General features: G+C 47.0%; 1 protein-coding gene across 1 annotated transcript in view; it reads right to left on the bottom strand.

Annotated features, from left to right (window-relative positions):
• LOC126185185 (calcium/calmodulin-dependent protein kinase type 1-like) overlaps positions 1 to 21,727 on the bottom strand; it is a gene marked incomplete at its 5' end in the record, with an annotated part of 455,847 nt that extends 434,120 nt beyond the window's left edge. The window contains one exon of the mRNA XM_049928045.1: positions 21,582 to 21,727. Within this exon, the coding sequence (XP_049784002.1) occupies positions 21,582 to 21,727 (146 nt within the window). The remainder of the gene's footprint in view (positions 1 to 21,581) is intronic.
• Between the last annotated feature and the right edge of the window lie 3,046 nt (positions 21,728 to 24,773).

Raw genomic sequence — 24,773 nt, 5'->3', positions numbered from 1 at the left:
GAGTTCGTCCCCACTGGATATTGTTCTTCGTAGTAATACCACTATATATATTACATTATTATGTTATGTATACATCAATTGTTTTTATTTTATTTTTATTTGTTTAAACTGATTAGATTAGGTTCCTGATGACTCCTCTTACTATAGGATTTTTATTATGGACACTCGAATTTACGCTTTAATTACGAGCGAACCGATAAACGTATCGCAAAATGTGATACACCAATATTTTCCTTGTTTTATTCTGCGTAAGGCTATATGCAGCACTTTCGTTTTATAGTCAAATTTATATTTTTTTTTCTTATTCTGGTACGGATTTTGCGATTTTAGGCGTCTTCGGAAGGAAACGTTCACTTTAAAAATATATGGCTTGCGATGTATTTGTATGAGGTTAATGAAATTTTAATACATTATAGCCAAATATATTGTTAATGTAAATCTCAAGTTACAACATTTTCGGATCACCCAAAAAACCACGATAGTGCAAAATAAATCAATAATCAAAAACTTTGTCATATCGTGGAAATTTCAATAAACAATACAAAATTCTTACTCATTATCTGTGTTACTTCAAAATAGGATCAAATAAGATCAAAATACAGGTATAGTACTGGAATAAACCAAGTTTAAAGGGCAATGTGCCTTCCATTTATTTTCTATTGTAAATGAGTGGTGAGTCATGAAAAAGAGCTAATTCATTTCAGGGAGTGAACAGTTCTGATCCAATCTCTGAAAAGAACAGTTTTGCCCATCTCTAGTGTCGACAGGAAGGGCGTCCCCTTCAAAATTAACCACGCCAAATCAGAATTTACAAAGCGGACCTGGCAGGTCGGGATTAATGCTTGGAAAGAGAGAGTGTATATACTGAGGTAACAGGTCTTTTTCGTGTCGCTAAGGCGAAGGGTGTGGCGGGTCGCCGTCCCGCGGAAGTTTTTCTGCCAATGGCCCAACCTGGCCCCACTTTAGGGGTTGGGTTCTTTGGGGAAGGGGACCAGACAGAGAGGTCATCGGTCTCCTCGGGTTAGGGGAGGACGAGGAAGGAAGTCGGCCGTGCCCTTTGAAAGGACCAACCCGGCATTTGCCTCGAGCGATTAAGGGAAATCACGGAAAACCTAAATGAGGATGACCGGACGCGGGATTGAACCGTCGTCCTCCCGAATGCGAGTCCAGTGTCTAACCACTGCGCCACCTCGCTCGGTCCCCAATTTACGACGGACGCTGATCCTGACAAGAACTACGATTGGGACAACGAGTTGGACTCACGCCTGAGGTCACGGATTCACCGGCCGGTCGACTCCCGAGAGAGAAGAAGGAAATGACTGTCGGTAGAAGACCTCACCTCCCAGCTGAAGACGGAAACCGCGAGAATATCTCGGGGTCTTCTGGCAGAAGCGACAGAACTCAGTCGTTAGGGTCTGCGGAGATGGCGGTTACGATGTACCGGCTTGTTACTGACGGACACCACTACCGAAATGAGAGGGACAAGGCAATTGTTTCCACTTGGTGGGTGGTTCACACGCCATCGGCGCATACTGCTGCCGCCAATTCTGGCGCCACCTGGGCGCAAGTTACTGCTCCTGGAATGACCGGCAAAAGCCATCCGTACCGGCCGCAACCGCGCCCGATGTGACAGCAGCAGACGCACTGAACGAAGGTGGACATGGATGTTTCCCAAATCTCACGGAAGCGCCCTGCCGCAGCCGTAGAGGAATCTTCCACCACCCAGTCCAGCGTGCGCAGGCCAAAGCAGCAAAAGAAGAGGGCGAAGATAAGGGGTTTCGTCACTACCGACTGGCAGCACACTGCCAGATGGCTTAGATATGATGTGACTGGGGGGTTGGGTTGTTTGGGGAAGGAGACCAGACAGCGAGGTCATCGGTCTCATCAGATTGCGGAAGGATGGGGAAGGAAGTCGGCCGTGCCCTTTCAGAGGAACCATCCCGGCATTTGCTTGGAGTGATTTAGGGAAATCACGGAAAACCTAAATCAGGGTGGTCGGACGTGGGATTGAACCGTCGTCCTCCCGAATGCGACTCCTGTGTCTAACCACTGCGCCACCTCGCTCGGTACACTGCCGGAGCTGTTGAGTTCCAGCAAGTGTGAGCAGCTGGTGCGGAGACTGCAAAATTGGTATGGCTACGTGCCGGAAGCAGCAGAAGAAGCCACAGCTGAAGCAGCCGCCTCGCCCACCAGCAATCATCATCTGGTGGTCAGGAGGCTACGAGACCTTCCACAAGCAGATCCACTCTGTCGCCAAATCTTGCTGCGTTCGCGAAGGAGGCACCGACACGTGCAAGGTCTAACAGTGCAACTGTGGCGAGCCGTATGTGGCAAGCTACAGGGGCTGCAACACCTTCGGCCACAAGACAACCACCGGAAGTTTCCAGCCGGGGAACAGCTTCGCCGACGCCGCCAGGGAGGGGAGGGTGGGGGGGGGGGGGGGGGAAGCGCCACCAGCGAGCGGCACGGCTGCGCAGTCAACTGCGCCACAGGCCATAGGAGGTGGGCGCAGACAGACAGAGCAACGCGCCCCCTTCGCAGAATGGAGAACACATGCCGCAGCCACTGGACAGCATCCCAGTGACGAACAACAACGTCACAACCATCGGAACGGGCGCCAGCTTAACTCAGTACACTGCTGCAGCACTGCGCCAGCTTGTGAGACAATGCCCGGCACTCCTCGAAGCAGCAACAGCGGTCCTCCAGGCCAATGCCGTCAAAAACCAGGGACATAATGGATAATGCCCATATCTATGACCTGACGATATGCACGTTCAAAGCGACCGGACTATGTCCCCAGAAGGGCGAATTTCACCAGTTCCTACGGGACGAGAATGTTAACATCGACATCTGCATCTACATGGACACCCTGCAAATCACACTTAAGTGACTGACAGAAGGTTCATCGAACCACTTTCACAATAATTCTCTATTCTTCCAATCTCGAACAACGAGCGGAAGTAAAGAACACCTACACTACTGGCCATTAAAATCGCTACACCAAGAAGAAATGCAGACGATAAACGGGTATTCATTGGAAAAATATATTATACTACAACTGACATGTGATTACATTTTCACGCAGTTTGGCTGCATAGATCCTGAGAAATCAGTACCCAGAACAACCACCTCTGGTCGTAATAACGGCCTTGATACGCCTGGGCATGGAGTCAAACAGAGCTGGGATGGCGTGTACAGGTACAGCTGCCCATACAGAATCAACACGATACCACAGTTCATGAAGAGTAGTGACTGGCGTATTGTAACGAGCCAGCTGCTCGGCCACCATTGACCACACGTTTTCAGTTGGTGACAGATCTGGAGAATGTGCTGGCCAGGGCAGTAGTCGAACATTTTCTGTATCCAGAAAGGCTCGTACAGGACCTGCAACATGCGGTCGTGCATTATCCTGCTGAAATGTAGGGTTTCGCACAAATCGAATGAAGGGTAGAGCCACGGGTCGTAACACATCTGACATGTAACGTCCACTGTTCAAATTGTCGTCAATGCGACCAAGAGGTGACCGAAAATTGTAACCAGTGGCAGCCGATACCACCAAGCCGGGTGATACGCCAGTATGGCGATGACGAATACACGCTTCCAATGTGCGTTCACAGCGATGTCGCCAAACACGGATGCGACCATCGTGATGCTGTAAGCAGAATCGGGATTCATCCGAAAAAAATGACATTTTGCCATCAGTGTTCGTCGTTGAGTACACCATCGCAGGCGCTCCTGTCTGTGATGCAGCGTCAAGGGTAACCGCAGCCATGGTCTCCGAGCTGATAGTCCATGCTGCTGCAAACGTCGTCCAACTGTTCGTGCAGATGGTTGTTGTCGTGTAAACGTCCCCCTCTGTTGACTCAGGGATCGTGACGTGGCTGCACGATCCGTTACAGCCTTGCGGATAAGATGCCTGTCATCTGGACTGCTAGTGATACGAGGCCGTTGGGATCCGGCACGGCGTTCCGTATTACCCTCCTGAACCCACCGATTTCATATTCTGCTAACAGTCATTGGATCTCGACCAATGCGAGCAGCAATGTTGCGATACGATAAACCGCAATCGCGATAGGCTACAATACGACCTTTATCAAAGTCGGAAACGTGATGGTACGCATTTCTCCTTCTTACACGAGGCATCACAACAACAACGTTTCACCAGGTAACGCCGGTCAACTGGTGTTTGTGTATGAGAAATCGGTTGGAAACTTTCCTCATGTCAGCACGTTGTAGGTGTCACCACCGGCGCCGGCACCTTTGTGTGAATACTCTGAAAAGCTAATCATTTGCATATCACAGCATCTTCTTCCTGTCGGTTAAATTTCGCGTCTGTAGCACGTCACCTTCGTGGTGTAGCAATTTTAATGGCCAGTAGTGTATATCTTTCCGTTCGTGCCCTGTTTCCCTTGTTTCATTATGATCGTTTCTCCCTATGTAGGTCGGCGCCAACTAAATATTTTGGCAATCGGAGGAGAAATTTGGTGATTGAAATTTCGTGAGAAGATTCCATCGCAACGAAAATCGCTTTTGTTTTAACGATGTCCACCCCATATCCTGTATCATGTCTGTGACACACACTCCCCTATTTCTCGATAATACAAGACGTGACGCACTTCTTTGAACTTTCTCGATGTACTCCGTTAACCCTATCTGGTAACGATTCCACACCGCGCAGCAGTACTCCAACAGAGAACGGAGGAGCGTAGTGTAGGCAGTTCGTGCAGAAAATCCTTCACCTGCTTCACTTTCGGGATTATGGACGGTTATAGAGGCAGCATGGTTCACTATTTCTGCAGATGACTTCCAACGACTTGTGAACTCTATGTCACGTCGAGCTGCTCTACGCCGGACTAAAGGAGATCCGTCAGGATATTGGAGGAATCCTATGACTCTTCGCACCTCAGAATATATATTCCGGGTGTCTTTCCTAAGAGCCATTAGATGCATTTTCGCCGGCCGCGGTGGCCGTGCGGTTCTAGGCGCTCCAGTCCGGAGCCGCGCTGCTGCTACGGTCGCAGGTTCGAATCCTGCCTCGGGCATGTGTGTGTGTGATGTCCTTAGGTTAGTTAGGTTTAAGTAGTTCTAAGTTCTAGGGGACTGATGACCACAGCAGTTGAGTCCCATAGTGCTCAGAGCCATTTTTTGATGCATTTTCTCCGATGTATCGGCAGGTGTTTACAGTTTCGTTCTTACAATGTGTAGCCGAAATCAGCAAAAACAAAAATTGCTCATCACATCTTTCATGCAACGCCCATTTTCAACAGAAAGCGTCGATTTGATTCCCGTTAGAAACAAAATTGTTTTTAAATCGTGATTTTCCGTACCCATACGATTGAGCGATCCCAAATTAGTGTAGTGCGCTATTTGGTTTAAACATATGTATTGACAGGACCAATACAACACAGCAGAACTTTTGTTCGCCAGACTTTCGATACCCGACTTACTCCATCCCGTGTGTCGTCCCGGCCAGCGGTGTCTGCGACCGCAAATCCAACAGGGCTTCTAAGTCTTGGAACTAATTTGGGACAAACACTGTCGAATTGGCACTTAAGTTTGGGTTGGGTTGTTTGGGGGAAGAGACCAAACTGCGAGGTCATCGGTCTCATCGGATTAGGGAAGGACGAGGAAGGAAGTCAGCCGTGCCCTTACAAAGGAACCATCCCGGCATTTGCTTGGAGCGATTTAGGGAAATCACGGGAAACCTAAATCAGGATGGCCGGACGCGGTATTGAACCGTTGTCCTCCTGAATGCGAGTCCAGTGTGCTAACTACTGCGCCACCTCGCTCAGTTAATACCCACTTAAGATCCTACTTTAAAAATTGTTTGTTTGTAATTGGAAGAAACCTCCGCTGTCCGCTGACACTGGGCTTCCCATGAAAAAAGGAATGAGTAATGTTTCTTGTGCCGACTCCTCCTACACACTGTAAAAACGAAACTGAAAATATCTACCATGCCTAATGCGGTGCAGGAATACCGTGGGCATTCGGAACAGTTTCCACCCATCTCGAACCGAGAAATACTGGTCCTGTACGGTTTTCAAGGGAATTTTCTAAAATTGTTCCTGCAAGTTCTGGTAACGATGATGGAACTGAATTGCAATCACACATCCTTGTTGACAAAGTAGACCAAAAAGGCTCAATAATATTGAGATATGGAGACTGTGGTGAAAAGAGGCTATGCGAAAATTCATACTTGTGCTCTCAACACCACTCCTAGACGATGTTATCAGTGTGAAGAGGGGCCCTGATGTCTTCTAACATAGCATCAGCACTGCGCAACAAATATTGTACCATGGGATGGATCTGTTCATCTAAAAAGGTCTCATAATCCTCGACAGGAATGCTATCTTCCAGAGTAACCATGCGGCACACTGAATACCACAATATGGCTGCCGAAATGATCACAGAACCCCTATCTTGTTTCAGTCTTGGAACGCAAACTCAGCCGGAACTTGGGAATAGTGTGAAACAAGACTTAGCCAAATTACTCTCTTATATTGCTCTGTAGGCCAAATTTTATGGCTTCGTCGCCACATTTTCCTGTTACTGCAGTTTGCATCACTCATGAGTGGTTTTGGGATTCCAGCTCGCCAGCCCGCCCTGCAGTCCCCAGCTTTTGGAGCTCCCTTCGTTTCATGTTGGTGCTGATAGGGTTTGGAGTGAGACTTTCAGTTCTGTATTGACTTTCGCAGCTCTTGTCTTATTTTTCATCGCAACGCTCTTCAACGACCGTCCGCCACGATCACTCAACACACGCTTTCGTCCACGTTTTAAGTTAGCAAATGATGTTTTATCCGGTTTCCCTGTATACTGAATAAACCTTCGGTACTGTCCTCTTGAAACATCGAACACTTCGGCTCCCTTGGTTACGGAGGCACCCACATTACGAGCACCAACAATTTGCCCACGTTCGAATTTACTTAGCTCTGACATAGTACACACAAAACCGCACAGATCAGTGTTCTGACCACGAATGACACTTGCAACTTATCGCACATATGCCGTTCGTGATCAAATACAACAGCGCAACCTGCAGGCCTGTAGCTTTGCTACCATCTGCATTTATGTTTAAACATGTACAGGGTTATTACAAATGATTGAAGCGATTTCACAGCTCTAGAATAACTTTATTATTTGAGATATTTTCACAATGCTTTGCACACACATACAAAAACTCAAAAAGTTTTTTTAGGCATTCACAAATGTTCGATATGTGCCCCTTTAGTGATTCGGCAGACATCGAGCCGATAATCAAGTTCCTCCCACACTCGGCGCAGCATGTCCCCATCAATGAGTTCGAAAGCATCGTTGATGCGAGCTCGCAGTTCTGGCACGTTTCTTGGTAGAGGAGGTTTAAACACTGAATCTTTCACATAACCCCACAGAAAGAAATCGCGTGGGGTTAAGTCGGGAGAGCGTGGAGGCCATGACATGAATTGCTGATCATGATCTCCACCACGACCGATCCATCGGTTTTCCAATCTCCTGTTTAAGAAATGCCGAACATCATGGTGGAAGTGCGGTGGAGCACCATCCTGTTGAAAGATGAAGTCGGCGCTGTTGGTCTCCAGTTGTGGCATGAGCCAATTTACCAGCATGTCCAGATACACGTGTCCTGTAACGTTTTTTTCGCAGAAGAAAAAGGGGCCGTAAACTTTAAACCGTGAGATTGGACAAAACACGTTAACTTTTGGTGAATTGCGAATTTGCTGCACGAATGCGTGAGGATTCTCTACCGCCCAGATTCACACATTGTGTCTGTTCACTTCACCATTAAGAAAAAATGTTGCTTCATCACTGAAAACAAGTTTCGCACTGAACGCATCCTCTTCCATGAGCTGTTGCAACCGCGCCGAAAATTCAAAGCGTTTGTCATCGGGTGTCAGGGCTTGTAGCAATTGTAAACGGTAAGGCTTCTGCTTTAGCCTTTTCCGTAAGATTTTCCAAACCGTCGGCTGTGGTACGTTTAGCTCCCTGCTTGCTTTATTCGTCGACTTCCGCGGGCTACGCGTGAAACTTCCCCGCACGCGTTCAACCGTTTCTTCGCTCACTGCAGGCCGACCCCTTGATTTCCCCTTACAGAGGCATCCAGAAGCTTTAAACTGCGCATACCATCGCCGAATGGATTTAGCAGTTGGTGGATCTTTGTTGAACTTCGTCCTGAAGTGTCGTTGCACTGTTATGACTGACTGATGTGAGTGCATTTCATGCACGACATACGCTTTCTCGGCTCCTGTCGCCGTTTTGTCTCACTGCGCTCTCGAGCGCTCTGGCGGCAGAAACCTGCAGTGCGGCTTCAGCCGAACAAAACTTTATGAGTTTTTCTACGTATCTGTAGTGTGTCGTGACCATATGTCAATGAATGGAGCTACAGTGAATTTATGAAATCGCTTCAATCATTTGTAATAGCCCTGTATTTCTCGCGGAGTTGCCACATTTTTGTCCGTTTGTGTGTGTGTGTGTGTGTGTGTGTGTGTGAAAATAGGAGAAGACGCTATGTCTGTCAGTAAGATAAAACCACGGGAAGCGGAAAGATTGTGAGAGAGGATTTCCTGTCAACGTAGCGGGCAGCACATTTAGCAGAGGCGTGCGAAGAAAAGAGCTTTCGAGTCTCACAAACAACCTATCCTGATGAAACAATACTATATCAGTTCACGTATGTTGATTTCAAGGGAGAAGTAGACAATGAATTATGCTCACGGTACTGTTTGTACTATGGAAGATGTACAGTGGCAGAGAGAGCTTTTATTTGATTGCAGTCCCCTCAATACAATGTTGACGTCCGCAGCTCGTGGTCGTGCGGTAGCGTTCTTGCTTCCCGCGCCCGGGTTCCCGGGTTCGATTCCCGGCGGGGTCCGGGATTTTCGCTGCCTCGTGATGACTGGGTGTTGTGTGATGTCCTTAAGTTAGTTAGGTTTAAGTAGTTCTAAGTTATAGGGGACTGATGACCATAGATGTTAAGTCCCATTGTGCTGAGAGCCATTTGAACAACGTTGACCATTCAAGTAATCAACCAACACACATGAATAACCAACATGGGAAAATATATTTCGTGTTTTAGTTCGAGCACAGGACACTATAAAGTAGAAACAGGTGTCCTGAACGCTCATAAAATATACACAACAAGAAAAGTTTTGCATCACCCCGGTTCCCAGAACTCCTGGAGGTAGACATTGTCTGTGGATGTTACATCACAGACACAGTCCCTTTGACGCATCACTACACCCGCCCAAAAGATGTAAACAACCATGCATGAGCAGCGCCTATTACACGGACGGGTTGCGACAGCCCATCAGTTCCAGTATCATTCCAGCAGGAAGGAGGTACACGGCTCGTGTTGTCTGTAGTTCAAGCATTCCTATACGCTCTATATCCCGGTTCGATCGCGTCCGCATTGTTACTTTGTGCCAGGAAGAGCTCTCAGCAAGGGAAGTGTCCAGGCGTCTCGGAGTGAACCGAAGCGATGTTTTTCGGACATGGAGGAGATACAGAGAGACATGAACTGTCGATGATATGATCGCTCAGCCCGCCCAAGGGCTACTACTACACTGGATTACTGCTACCTACAAATTATGACTCGGAGGAACCCTGACAGCAACGCCACCATGTGGAATAATGCTTTTCGTGCAGCCACAGGACGTTGTGTTACGACTCAAACCGTGCGCAATAGGATGCATGGTTCTCAACTTCACTCCCGACGTCCATGGCGAGGTCCGTGGCAGTATGTGGCAGTACAATGCACCTAATATGACAAACGTATTTTTTGGGGGGTGTCCGGATACTTTTCATCACATAATGTATCTCTCTTGAACAAATCTTCCACTTTTTCTGAATTTGTAATGATTTATTGGTCTGTACATGTACGTCACAGCTATCGATTTCCGTCCCATTCAGGTGATAATTTCTTTGTGGTGCGTCGTTCCTTTTTTGTGTTGGAACATATTACATTCCGCTACGCCTCATGCTCTACCGATCAATTACTAGAAATGCTTCATCGGTATATATCTACATCTACATTTATACTCCGCAAGCCACCCAACGGTGTGTGGCGGAGGGCACTTTACGTGCCACTGTCATTACCTCCCTTTCCTGTTCCAGTCGCGTATGGTTCGCGGGAAGAACGACTGTCTGAAGGCCTCTGTGCGCGCTCTAATCTCTCTAATTTTACATTCGTGATCTCCTCGGGAGGTATAAGTAGGGGGAAGCAATATATTCGATACCTCATCCAGAAACGCACCCTCTCGAAACCTGGCGAGCAAGCTACACCGCGATGCAGAGCGCCTCTCTTGCAGAGTCTGCCACTTGAGTTTGTTAAACATCTCCGTAACACTATCACGGTTATCAAATAACCCTGTGACGAAACGCGCCGCTCTTCTTTGAATCTTCTCTATCTCCTCCGTCAACCCGATCTGGTACGGATCCCACACTGATGAGCAATACTCAAGTATAGGTCGAACGAGTGTTTTGTAAGCCACCTCCTTTGTTGATGGACTACATTTTCTAAGGACTCTCCCAATGAATCTCAACCTGGTACCCGCCTTACCAACAATTAATTTTATATGATCATTCCACTTCAAATCGTTCCGCACGCATACTCCCAGATATTTTACAGAAGTAACTGCTACCAGTGTTTGTTCCGCTATCATATAATCATACAATAAAGGATACTTCTTTCTATGTATTCGCAATACATTACATTTGTCTATGTTAAGGGTCAGTTGCCACTCCCTGCACCAAGTGCCTATCCGCTGCAGATCTTCCTGCATTTCGCTACAATTTTCTAATGCTGCAACTTCTCTGTATACTACAGCATCATCCGCGAAAAGCCGCATGGAACTTCCGACACTATCTACTAGGTCATTTATATATATTGTGAAAAGCAATGGTCCCATAACACTCCCCTGTGGCACACCAGAGGTTACTTTAACGTCTGTAGACGTCTCTCCGTTGATAACAACATGCTGTGTTCTGTTTGCTAAAAACTCTTCAATCCAGCCACACAGCTGGTCTGATATTCCGTAGGCTCTTACTTTGTTTATCAGGCGACAGTGCGGAACCAATTGTTCCCGCCGCTTTGATGGCGTTATGCTGAACTGCTTGATGTGAGCTGTAGACTAAGGAACAGGCGAACAGACGGAACACGGTCATGTTAATAGCATTGTATGAGTGTTCCGCGATGTGTCACATCTTTAGCGCTAAACTGAAGGAAGGGCGCATTATTTGAACAAAAAATTACTTCTGTGGGCCTAGCATAAAAGGCAAAATGCATTGGAACGCACACGAGTTCCACATCTTTAAATGAATTATATCTTAGTAGAGGCGTGTGCATGTGAACAGTGAGAGAAAATCTCCACACGATACTCTCACGGTGTTGATGTCAGTCAAATAGTGTTTTGTCATGTTTGTTAATACTGTGAAAAACCGTATCAAGTCAAATGATAGAAGGTTAGGACTTAGAGCGCCGTCTTCGATGAAGCCATCAAAGTGTGAACACAAGCCCGGATAACACAGGTTGGTGATGGCGAAGTCCTTTTCAGTGAAGCCATCCTGTTACACAAAATGGTTGAAGCTTTCACAGACGTTTCTTTATGTGTTACTTCTTGTTCCTTTGTTTTTCTCACGTTTCGCGAGCACGAGCGACTAGCATTATCAAAGATTCAACCTGCTTTGTTAGTGAGTACCTCTTTGACAATGTGAGGCACTCCTACAGGCGAAACTGCAGAAAATCGCTAAACGACCGTCGGCCGAAGAACCCGAGACGAGTGCTAACAGACTTCATATCAACCATTCTGTTGTTCGCACTAAGTGATAAGGAAAACCTGCCACCTCGCACAGTAATAATGTGAGTCAAATGCCAACTATACACAGTGCCACAGAAATGTTGCGACAAATTTCAGAGGGTTATAGACGATGGCTTGAGGAACAAATCAAGGTTAGGAAACCTTGTCCAGAAACATCATACAACGAAGCTACTTAGCGCTGAAGTTCAAAAATGTTCAAATGTGTGTGAAATCTAATTGGATTTAACTGCTAGGGTCATCAGTCCATAAGCTTACACACTACTTAACCTAAATTATCCTAAGGACAAACACACACACACACACACACACACACACACCTATGCCCGAGGGAGGACTCGAACCTCCGCCGGGACCAGCCGCACAGTAGCGTTGAAGTTACAGGCTCTGGCGTCTGCCACTACCCCCCCCCCCTCCCCCCGCCCCCCACTTCGGTTTCAAACGTGATTTTGCACGCTTGTTTGCTATTAGTGACCGCGATTAATTTCAACGATCACCAAGGGAAAAGATGAAGCTAACCCCTGCGTAGACAGGTCTTGTCTGCTATGAATACGATGAATACGATGCTCCGTTGCCTTAGTGGATGACGATTCAGGTCACGGGTCCCCATCGAAGCTATTTTTTCTCCTCGAACCCTCAATAATCCTCAATTTTTTCGGTACACAAGAGAAAAACACACTGCAGACGGAAACCCGTGTCCGAAACCGTCATTCGTCAAGGCATCAGGCATTCATGGGAGACAAGACCTGTGCACAAAGTAGCTCCATCTTCTCCAGCCAGCCGTAGTGGCCGAGCGGTTCTAGGCGCTTCATCCGGTCGCGGGTTCGAATCCTGCCTCGGGCATGGATGTGTGTGATGTCCTTAGGTTAGTTAGGTTTACGCAGTTGTAAGTCTAGGGGACTGATGACTTCAGATGTTAAGTCCCATAGTGCTTAGAGCCATTTGAACCACCTTCTCCACAGGCGACCGTCGCCGTCAGTTGCGATCTCTGAAAAACAACATTGCAAGACATTCCGCCTACGGTCCAGATGGCTCTAAGCACTATGGGACTTCAGATCTGAGGACATCAGTCCCCTAGACTTAGAACTACTTAGAGCTAACTTAACCTAAGGACATCACACACACACACACCCATGCGCGAGGCAGGATGCGAACATGCGACCATATCAGCAGTGCGGTTCCGGACTGAAGCGCCTAGAACCGCTCGGCCACAGCGGCCGGCGCCTACGGCCCATCAGTGTACAATATGCTGCTGCCGAAGGGCTAGCCTAGGACAAGGCGCTGGCGCCTGCAATTTCGACGCTCTATAGCTTCGTTGGATGATATTTCTGGACGCGGGTTCCTATCCTCGATTTTTTAATCAAGACATCCTCTACAACCCCTCTAAGCTTGTCCCAACATTTCTGGAACACCCTGTAGCTGTATGCTATGTAGTTTTATATGCAAAGTTCTTTTTGAACGAATCATATTAAGTGTGTTACGTAGAAATGGATAAATTCAAATATACACTCCTGGAAATTGAAATAAGAACACCGTGAATTCATTGTCCCAGGAAGGGGAAACTTTATTGACACATTCCTGGGGTCAGATACATCACATGATCACACTGACAGAACCACAGGCACATAGACACAGGCAACAGAGCATACACAATGTCGGCACTAGTACAGTGTATATCCACCTTTCGCAGCAATGCAGGCTGCTATTCTCCCATGGAGACGATCGTAGAGATGCTGGATGTAGTCCTGTGGAACGGCTTGCCATGCCATTTCCACCTGGCGCCTCAGTTGGACCAGCGTTCGTGCTGGACGTGCAGACCGCGTGAGACGACGCTTCATCCAGTCCCAAACATGCTCAATGGGGGACAGGTCCGGAGATCTTGCTGGCCAGGGTAGTTGACTTACACCTTCTAGAGCACGTTGGGTGGCACGGGATACATGCGGACGTGCATTGTCCTGTTGGAACAGCAAGTTCCCTTGCCGGTCTAGGAATGGTAGAACGATGGGTTCGATGACGGTTTGGATGTACCGTGCACTATTCAGTGTCCCCTCGACGATCACCAGTGGTGTACGGCCAGTGTAGGAGACCGCTCCCCACTCCATGATGCCGGGTGTTGGCCCTGTGTGCCTCGGTCGTATGCAGTCCTGATTGTGGCGCTCACCTGCACGGCGCCAAACACGCATACGACCATCATTGGCACCAAGGCAGAAGCGACTCTCATCGCTGAAGACGACACGTCTCCATTCGTCCCTCTATTCACGCCTGTCGCACCACCACTGGAGGCGGGCTGCACGATGTTGGGGCGTGAGCGGAAGACGGCCTAACGGTGTGCGGGACCGTAGCCCAGCTTCATGGAGACGGTTGCGAATGGTCCTCGCCGATACCCCAGGAGCAACAGTGTCCCTAATTTGCTGGGAAGTGGCGGTGCGGTCCCCTACGGCACTGCGTAGGATCCTACGGTCTTGGCGTGCATCCGTGCGTCGCTGCGGTCCGGTCCCAGGTCGACGGGCACGTGCACCTTCCGCCGACCACTGGCGACAACATCGATGTACTGTGGAGACCTCACGCCCCACGTGTTGAGCAATTCGGCGGTACGTCCACCCGGCCTCCCGCATGCCCACTATACGCCCTCGCTCAAAGTCCGTCAACTGCACATACGGTTCACGTCCACGCTGTCGCGGCATGCTACCAGTGTTAAAGACTGCGATGGAGCTCCGTATGCCACGGCAAACTGGCTGACACTGACGGCGGCGGTGCACAAATGCTGCGCAGCTAGCGCCATTCGACGGCCAACACCGCGGTTCCTGGTGTGTCCGCTGTGCCGTGCGTGTGATCATTGCTTGTACAGCCCTCTCGCAGTGTCCGGAGCAAGTATGGTGGGTCTGACACACCGGTGTCAATGTGTTCTTTTTTCCATTTCCAGGAGTGTACTTCTGTCACACCGCCTTTGTTGAAATGGGAGAGTGATTAGTATGTTCTATAATTCTCGTGAAGGTGATTTGCACGAAGGATGTCTAAAAACTGGCACCACAGATAAAAACATTGAGCTAGTGTACAACAAATTACTGGAATATCTGAAATGAAAGGTATGTGAAACAGTTAACGCACCAGAAAAATCTGGAAAAGTGTATCATTTAACTATGTTGAAGTTTCGTGCAATATGGGTGATTTATCTGTTGACTGCGGTCCAAATGCAAATGAGAGAAAGAATTGAGAAAGACGTCAGAGCCAATTAAGAAACGATCTCGTTGATTTCATGTTCCGTTTTGTTACTGTAGGTGTATCGTAGATCCACCACTTCGTGCCAGAAACACAACACCAATCACATCTGTGGGGAGGAATCGTTGGCCCTATGCTATAAAACATGTATTCTATATTTTCTGCCAGAAAGGTTATGGCCAATATTTTCTGGCTTTTTCTTTTTGATACTTGCAAATACTACGCACCTCTTCTGGACCAGCTGGACGAAGACATACTCTAGATGAGGTCTCATTAACCTAAGCAAAAAATCATCTCTCCTCAAGACAATGATATACTATGCACCTAAGGTTTAGCAGTAGGAAAACAGAGATTTGAAGTTCAAATTGTTCACACGTCTATCCTATTCATTATTTTTTATGTCACCCGATTCCTACTTATTCTCACGCCCGCAGAAATTTGTATTTGCACATCGATTTATCGATTTACGTCCAACGGAAACGTTGTAACAGCTGAATGTGTGTATATTACAGGTCTTCGAGAACAGTTCAGTAACGAATCTACAGAAAAAAATGGATGAAAGGAAATATCTTTTTTAAAATACTTAAAACGCAATCTTTCACTGCAAAGCCAAAAGTATTTCTCCTTACCGCCGTAGTTTAATGGCCACGCATGGTTTTAACAACGCATTAAGCGCAAATATTCCTAGATCGGGGTCGATGTTCATGGTCGTTTTCTTTGAGCCGATTAGTACTGAACTGTCTGCTGCAACATCAGTTCGAGGGTATCAGTGGCGTCCAAGAGTTTACATTTCAAATACATTTGTACGAACTTGGACAATGTATTATGTTGAAACCACAGACGGGTCGTAACTACAAATTCGAAATCATTCGGGAACGACTCGTTTAAGGACTTATGTTTACTGAACCGTTTTTTATTTTATCGTATGATTTTACCCGTCTAAGTATTCGATATTGATTATGATACGCAGTATATGCAGACAGCTGAAAGTTTTAACATCACCATCATAAACACAAACACAAACTCTCTCTCTCTCTCTCTCTCTCTCTCTCTCTCTCTCTCTCTCTCTCTCTCACACACACACACACACACACACACACACACACACCATTGGCGTCCAATAACTTTGAAAACTGTGTTGTGCAAGTTGCTGTTATGATTTTTCTCCTCTGTAAAACCTTAATAATAGTGCACTTACCTTATACACTCCTGGAAATGGAAAAAAGAACACATTGACACCGGTGTGTCAGACCCACCATACTTGCTCCGGACACTGCGAGAGGGCTGTACAAGCAATGATCACACGCACGGCACAGCGGACACACCAGGAACCGCGGTGTTGGCCGTCGAATGGCGCTAGCTGCGCAGCATTTGTGCACCGCCGCCGTCAGTGTCAGCCAGTTTGCCGTGGCATACGGAGCTCCATCGCAGTCTTTAACACTGGTAGCATGCCGCGACAGCGTGGACGTGAACCGTATGTGCAGTTGACGGACTTTGAGCGAGGGCGTATAGTGGGCATGCGGGAGGCCGGGTGGACGTACCGCCGAATTGCTCAACACGTGGGGCGTGAGGTCTCCACAGTACATCGATGTTGTCGCCAGTGGTCGGCGGAAGGTGCACGTGCCCGTCGACCTGGGACCGGACCGCAGCGACGCACGGATGCACGCCAAGACCGTACGATCCTACGCAGTGCCGTAGGGGACCGCACCGCCACTTCCCAGCAAATTAGGGACACTGTTGCTCCTGGGGTATCGGCGAGGACCATTCGCAACCGTCTCCATGAAGCTGGGCTACGGTCCCGCACACCGTTAGGCCGTCTTCCGCTCACGCCCCAACATTGTGCAGCCCGCCTCCAGTGGTGTCGCGACAGGCGTGAATGGAGGGACGAATGGAGACGTGTCGTCTTCAGCGATGAGAGTCGCTTCTGCCTTGGTGCCAATGATGGTCGTATGCGTGTTTGGCGCCGTGCAGGTGAGCGCCACAATCAGGACTGCATACGACCGAGGCACACAGGGCCAACACCCGGCATCATGGTGTGGGGAGCGATCTCCTACACTGGCCGTACACCACTGGTGATCGTCGAGGGGACACTGAATAGTGCACGGTACATCCAAACCGTCATCGAACCCATCGTTCTACCATTCCTAGACCGGCAAGGGAACTTGCTGTTCCAACAGGACAATGCACGTCCGCATGTATCCCGTGCCACCCAACGTGCTCTAGAAGGTGTAAGTCAACTACCCTGGCCAGCAAGATCTCCGGATCTGTCCCCCATTGAGCATGTTTGGGACTGGATGAAGCGTCGTCTCACGCGGTCTGCACGTCCAGCACGAACGCTGGTCCAACTGAGGCGCCAGGTGGAAATGGCATGGCAAGCCGTTCCACAGGACTACATCCAGCATCTCTACGATCGTCTCCATGGGAGAATAGCAGCCTGCATTGCTGCGAAAGGTGGATATACACTGTACTAGTGCCGACATTGTGCATGCTCTGTTGCCTGTGTCTATGTGCCTGTGGTTCTGTCAGTGTGATCATGTGATGTATCTGACCCCAGGAATGTGTCAATAAAGTTTCCCCTTCCTGGGACAATGAATTCACGGTGTTCTTATTTCAATTTCCAGGAGTGTATTAATGTAACACTATGCCGTTAAAGAAGTAACTGGCATTAGTCACATTGATGTTCGTAAGTTACTAATTCCTGTTAACGAATAATACTGCTTAATCTTTTGTACAATTAGCTTAATGCATTGTAACACAGCCCAATAAATAATTCAGTACATCATTAAAGAGCTGTTACATCAGTACCCACAGCTGGCGGTCACGTAAATACGCAGACGTGTAACAACATTACTATAATTACAGTGACGAAACAAGGTTGCTATAGCTTTTTTTTTTTTTCAAGGGGGTCTGATAACCGTATAATTAACGCTCTAATAGTGGATAAAAGTATAGATATTACATATAGATGCAAACTGTAGCACACCATTTTACTGCACACATACATTTAGCCCCGTTTTTGTTTATACACTACTTTGTTTTACATCTATACGTACATCCACAGTCGGGAAGCCACGTAATGATGTCTGGTGGAGGATTCATAGCGAATCAGTATGATTTTAAGCTCTATACCTCATTCGGATAGTGCACGAGCACAATTGTCGATACCTTTCCATACAAACTGAATTTTACCCTCATTGGCATCTTGCGAGACGTAAGTTTTTCACTGAATCGTCTCGGAACGTCCACATTTCGACGTTCTGGGACTAATTCCTTACGTGATACAGAACCACTGTCACCGCCCGAGACAGTGTGCGGTTAAGTCACTGGGATCGTATTTTTGTTTACATTTTCGCTCCATCCGTTTCGTTGCCGGTATAGTCAACTATCAACCTGTGAATGATTTTGATACGTTGACTGAGTTTACATAGTATTACAAACAGTCGTGAATTTTTTTTTAAGTCAGCAGAAAAATGTTTGATTTCAGAAGTATTGAACGCTTCTCCTGTTGCTAGTGTCACGTCCATGTTTATTCTGTTCTCTGTGTAGCTTTCTTTTCTCATCAAGATTTTGTATTCTTCTGAACCTATCCCGAATGATTTTCTGTGTACATGGTGCTTAGTATCTCTGCTACAGGGCCATTCCTGATGTTTGCACTGCGCACATTGTTCTAATGCGAGCCCAAGAATGTTCTTGGACGGTCTTCTTGAATGTTTGCTGCTGGCTGCTCAGAAACTTGTCATTCGTCTTAGCGAATTTTATTCCTGTTTCCTCAGACGTTTCTTTCAGTATGAGTAGTCACTGATTCTGCAACAGACGTTTCATTGTTTTCCTTTCATAAAATTTACGTTAGCCACTCGACAATACTATGATCAGCCAAAACAGTGACTACTACTATACTTTCATTACACAAACACGTAATTATTATTTCTATAATTACCATTTCAAACTACACGTTGAAGTTATACCTTTCTTAAAATTTTCGCCGGAATGAAAATAAAATTAAATCAAACGGTTTCAGAATTATTTGATGCTAACTGCTTAGATGACCCACTCTGCAATGGAGTCAAAAGTTCCAGCGCTACTTATTTTTTCACATAAGCCAGTTTTCTGTTGCAAGCACTATGTGGACTTTATTATCGTTTATTAGTGACAGTTATGAAACTTTCCTCCAACTGTGCTCTATTTCGTCCACAGTTAACGTATGCGAACTACTTATGTTGGGTGTGAGTACCATACAGAAGTGTTACGCATGTTTACAGAAGTGGTCCTCTATCGTAAGACTCACACATCTGCTCGCCACACGTGTTCTGCTGTCATAGAAGCTGTTTTTGTGTATTTCCCATGCCCGACATAACTTGGGGTTCTATAGCTTCCCAGCCAATAGTTTAGGTCAATACATGTGCAACTGAGATAGCCACAAAACTAACCGAGAGCCTGGTTTAAGATCTCCACCCATCTCCATTGGAAGACCGCAACTGCTCCATGAAACGATGTTATTAATCACTAGCTCATTATCAACGCCACAGGACTAACAGTGTTCTCCACTTCATATAGTCGACGAAGGGAACCGATGCGACAGGGGTCACCGCTGACATGAACCGCGTCTGTAGACAGCTGCGTCCTACGCCTTCGATATCAGTGGCCGAGCCGCCCTTAGAGTATCAATATCTATGGGGGTGAGCATTCGCATGAGTAGAACGAGAATTCTGTCCGCAACATCTCCTGCAGCTCAAGCCACTTGATTTTGGCAATGCCCAATTTAGCCCGTGTAATTCTTAGCATATTTCGAGCATTATTAATTCGCCAGCTACATATGGGTGAGCTTCAGAAGAACCGTGAAACTTTGTGATGGCTCTCGATCTTCCACCATAACCGAGTCAATCAACATGAGGTATCAAATATGAGGTAGCCAAGGAGGTGGAACGTGGGTTCTACTATGCCAAGACTGCTTGGTAGCTACAACAGGTAAACACAATTAATTAGCATGAGTACAAAATAGGAAAGTATTTATTACTTAACTTCGTTGTAGTCCATGGTCTGTTGGTTCACAATTATAGAAGACGCGACTAGACATCTGCAGGAAGACATAATTTACAAGTCACAAATTTTGCAGTGACGATTTAATCTCTCGTAATTTTGAGAGTCGAATCCGGTGAATTTGAAGACTAACTTGGCTGTCGACATGACAGAACGCAGAATTGTTTATAACTGCCAACTTAGTACTGTTGACTTTACTGTAGTACTATTACAGAACTTCACAACTGGGCTACAAAGACTTGATGGCAGCAATGACTGAGCTGCAGACGATGACTGACTGACATCGGCGCTGGCTGACCACTGAGTGCTGCTACGAACTGTAGACCGGCACAACTGCACTACACTCCTGCTACACATGAAGTGGCCTCGCGGCGAACATAAGTACTGCGACTGGCTGTACTCTTTGGCTAGCACAGCCGTTCTTCTGTTCCCGCATCCCGCGGATCGATCTCGCAGGCCGCGGTGTGGTCGTATGACTGACTACATCACACTTTGCATACGCGTTTTATGGAGAATTTTACAATTTGATACCAGCAACTGGAGTTAAAGATGTGCACAGCAATGGTATTGTACTTTTTCGCCACAGTATCGTAACTCAGAATCCACTTTATTGACGTTCTTTCTGTAACGGGATAAGAAGTGACAACCAAGAATATTTTTAGTTTTTGTTTTCTACTGTCCTTAGCCATCTTGTCGAATCTCTGTTCTAATTAATTACGATACAGTGACACTGTGTAGCAAACTGTCTCAAGTAGAAATACTTAGATACACACAAGGGTTTGAGAATTTGTGTAAACTGGAGTAAATTAATGAAACTGTGACGTATAAATTTTGTCTGCATATGAACATAGCACCGATTGTATCCACTGACTGACAGTTTACTCGAACACACACGCAAATTATCACATGGCAAGAAAATCGCAAAAATTATGTCTAGAATACAAGACTTTATAATGTCGTGTCTCGATATTTTTCAAAATATGAAGTGCCTCGTAGCAATATGACATTTACGAGTATACGTTTGTTGTACGTGCGTATGAAAAGTAACTGGTTCACCTTTCACATATTCTCTCTACATCCGCAACAATGGCAATACTTCACCATAGCTGTCCGGAAGAAAATTCGAACATGCAGAAAAGTTCATAATACACGGCGCATACGTGTGATGGTTTCGCTATTACCGCAAAATGAAGAGCAGTTGTGTCGTCCAGAAATCACGTGACTGTCCCGGTTTGATGTTGAGTACATGCGCAACGGCCTATGCTCATTCCGTAGATATTTATACTCCACGGTGCCGCCGAACGAGATAATCTGAAAAATAAATACAGTAACCTCTGGATTCTACTCTTGGACCGACATTTCCCTCGAATACCGCATCACCCGCCCACAGCTGGAGCTCCCAGAAACCGGCAATCTTGCCCTCTGTACTCTCTCAGCACTTCCGTGAAGTCAGCCTCAGCCCCAACAGGCGAGGCGACTCGTGCTGGCTGTGACGTCTCTTCCGCAACAGACAACGCCTCGTACCTGTTGTTCAGGCGTACTGGGGCAGCCGCGCGGTTAGAACCAGACGCGTCGGATGGCGCAGCAGCGTCAGAGTGGCCAGGCGAAGGCGAAGGCAGCTGGGGGTTGCCGGGCGCCCCACCGCCGCCGGGAGCCGGGCCAGCATCCTGAAGCCTGTCGACAGTAGCCAACGCAGCTTCTAGCCGTTTGCCAACACTCACCACTTCTCCCGCACCCACACACAACAAGCAGTCCCTAGCCATTTTTCACAACTATGAGTAAATAAGCACAAGAGCACAAGAAAAGGAAAACAAATACACGGTCTCGTTCTGACACGAATTAACAAAACTTTCTCCTGTTTCCAGTCTCATCACGTAGGGCAGTTGCCACGACCTTGCGGCCGAGTGCTCCTCGTTTACTCTCACGTGGTAACTAACTGCCGTGTCGTCTATGGCCTGTCCGCAGCTCGTGGTCGTGCGGTAGCGTTCTCGCTTCCCACGCCTGGGTTCCCGGGTTCGATTCCCGGCGGGGTCAGGGATTTTCTCTGCCTCGTGATGACTGGGTGTTGTGTGCCGTCCTTGGGTTAGTTAGGTTTAAGTAGTTCTAAGTTCTAGGGGACTGATGACCATAGATGTTAATTCCCATAGTGCTCAGAGCCATTTGAACCATTTTTTTCGTCTATGGCCTCATCCCGTAAACTGCTCAAAAATGTTTCGCACATGTATCGTGACCTGTTTAGTTAGATATTTTACTGACGCAGAAACTCCTTTCTTATTAATGTTTTGACCACAAGAAATTATTCCTTATAACTACCCGTGTAATGGAGCAAAAAGCAAACCTGTCTTTCCAGTATTCCACAGTGATACTTTTCCAACATTCAACCGCTACTGTTTGACTTCAAACGCCAAAGATCTGGCTCATAGTCGTCGCCCGTGGTCACCACCACTAGGTGATGTGGCCGTGCGGTTCTAGGCGCTGCAGTCTGGAACCGCGAGACCGCTACGGTCGCAGGTTCGAATCCTGCCTTGGGCATGGATGTGTGTGATGTCCTTAGGTTAGTTAGGTTTAACTAATTCTAAGTTCTATGGGACTAATGACCACAGGAGTTGAGTCCCATAGTGCTCAGAGCCATTTGAACCACTAGGTGATTACTGCTACCTAAGAATTGTAACTCACGGTATCTTGGGGATAATGTAAGCGAACTCCCTAATTGGAGGCGACTGGGACGGCTGTGTCGACCTAAACAGTACGCAACCGTCTTAAAAATGGTTCAAATGGCTCTGAGCACTATGGGACTTAACATCTGAGGTCATCAGTCCCCTAGGCTTAGAACTACTTGAACCTAACTAACCTAAGGACATCATAAACATCCATGCCCGAGGCAGGATTCGAACCTGCAACCGTAGCAGCAGCGCGGTTCCGGACTGAAGTGCCTAGAACCGCTTGGCCACAATGGCCGGCGCAACCGTCTTAACTGGATCAATTTTATCTCTAGGCGTCCATTATAGCTAACAGTAGAAACTGCCCAAGACTGTGGCTGTCGAAGATTGCGTGTAAGCGAACACCTGGAATCGAATTTGTATCAACGGCGATCGGTTATTTTCGCCGAAAAGTGTAGAGTTTGTCTGAAGCCTAAAGATCGCAGAAGAGTGTGGAGGGTTCAGGTAACAATGATGTGCAGACTTAGAGCTGCACAGGTTTAACAGGGTAGCGGTTGGGTCATTTTCTGGGACGGTATCATGATGATGATGATGATTGGTTTGTGGGGCACTCAACTGCTCGGTCATCAGCGCCCGTCCAAAGTCCCAATTTTTGCACAGTCCAATTTTTTACACAATCCAATCGAGCCACTGTCACGAATGATAATGATGAGGACAACACAAACACCCAGTCCCTGGGCAGGGAAAATCCCAAACCCAGCCAGGAATCGAACTGGGGACCCCGTGACCTGGGATAATATCCTCCAACGTATTGCCAACATTTCGGCGACAGGTTTCTCTTTCAAGAAGATTTACGTCACGTCGTCACAGGAAAGACCGATATGTTGCTGATGGATTGGTTACTCTGGCGACATCCAATGAGTAGTCCACATTCGACATCGCTGATTTCTCCTCACCCACATATTCTGCTTTTATTGCTTCTGTACTGACAACACAATACTCCCCACCTCCTTTTATATTAGAGGGTATGCCTCTCGTCACGTTTAGTGATCAATTTCACATTACACAAGGGCGTTCGCCCACATCTGATCAGATAGTGTAACAGTGGGACTAGATTGAACAGCAAAGTCTCCAGCATACTGAGCATTGCATGTCAAGGAGAAATGGTGTATATTACACTACACTGAGTGGCGAAAATGGAATTTAATATTTTTATTGCACAGATGAGTAAAACTGTGTACTTTTGAAAACACTGTCTTTATTTTGGTAACTTTTTATTTCGCAGTGAAGTTATTGTCTTAATTTCACAATGCTTAGTCTACCATTCTCTGATCTCTTTAATCCATGACCACAGACGTTTGCAGATGGTGCAAAACTGTGTTTCACCAGTTTATACAAAGTTTTGTGGGTATCTGACGGACAACACTAGGCGGCTTGTGAAAAGACAGTATTAAATCAATCCTAAGGCTCCTAGCACAGATTTGGGAACTCGTGAGGCTTGTGAAGGATGATATAGGACTCAGAAGGCGCTGCGTACGTAAGACACCTTATGAGTGCAGCCGCTATAACGTTGCAACGTAGAACAAAGCTGGCTAGAACACGAGATGTGATTATGCCTGCATATCCCGGCAAGTAAGCCTTGGCAGAACATACTACAAAAAATGGACACCCAACTGCATCTGAAGACATCTCTGTTGTTATCCACATGGTATCTGAGGTATCCCAATAAAATAAGCCCTTGAAATTAAAATCAGAATGAAAAACTAGTTTGCAACTAGACAGGGCGTTTAGTCTGACCATGGCGAAAGTAGATATGGCCTTATTTGGCATGGAGTGATTAGCGCAGACTTCACTGTCTGTAGTGAGGGTACAAAAAGACGAGGCCATCGACGACACTGCTGTCAGATACCATTTGGCAATGGCCGAAGAGCCGTCTGGCGAAATCTCGTGGGAATTTTACGACTCGATGCAACTGGAAACTCGAGAAGATTTTGTTAAACACGAGAGACCTTAGACTAATATACTCAAGAAGGATACAAGAACAAGAACTAATTTA

This window comes from Schistocerca cancellata, chromosome 4 (assembly GCF_023864275.1).
Source record: "Schistocerca cancellata isolate TAMUIC-IGC-003103 chromosome 4, iqSchCanc2.1, whole genome shotgun sequence".
Lineage (NCBI taxonomy): Eukaryota > Metazoa > Arthropoda > Insecta > Orthoptera > Acrididae > Schistocerca > Schistocerca cancellata.
Note: the sequence above shows the minus strand (reverse complement) of the source record. Positions and strands in the feature narration are given on the sequence as shown.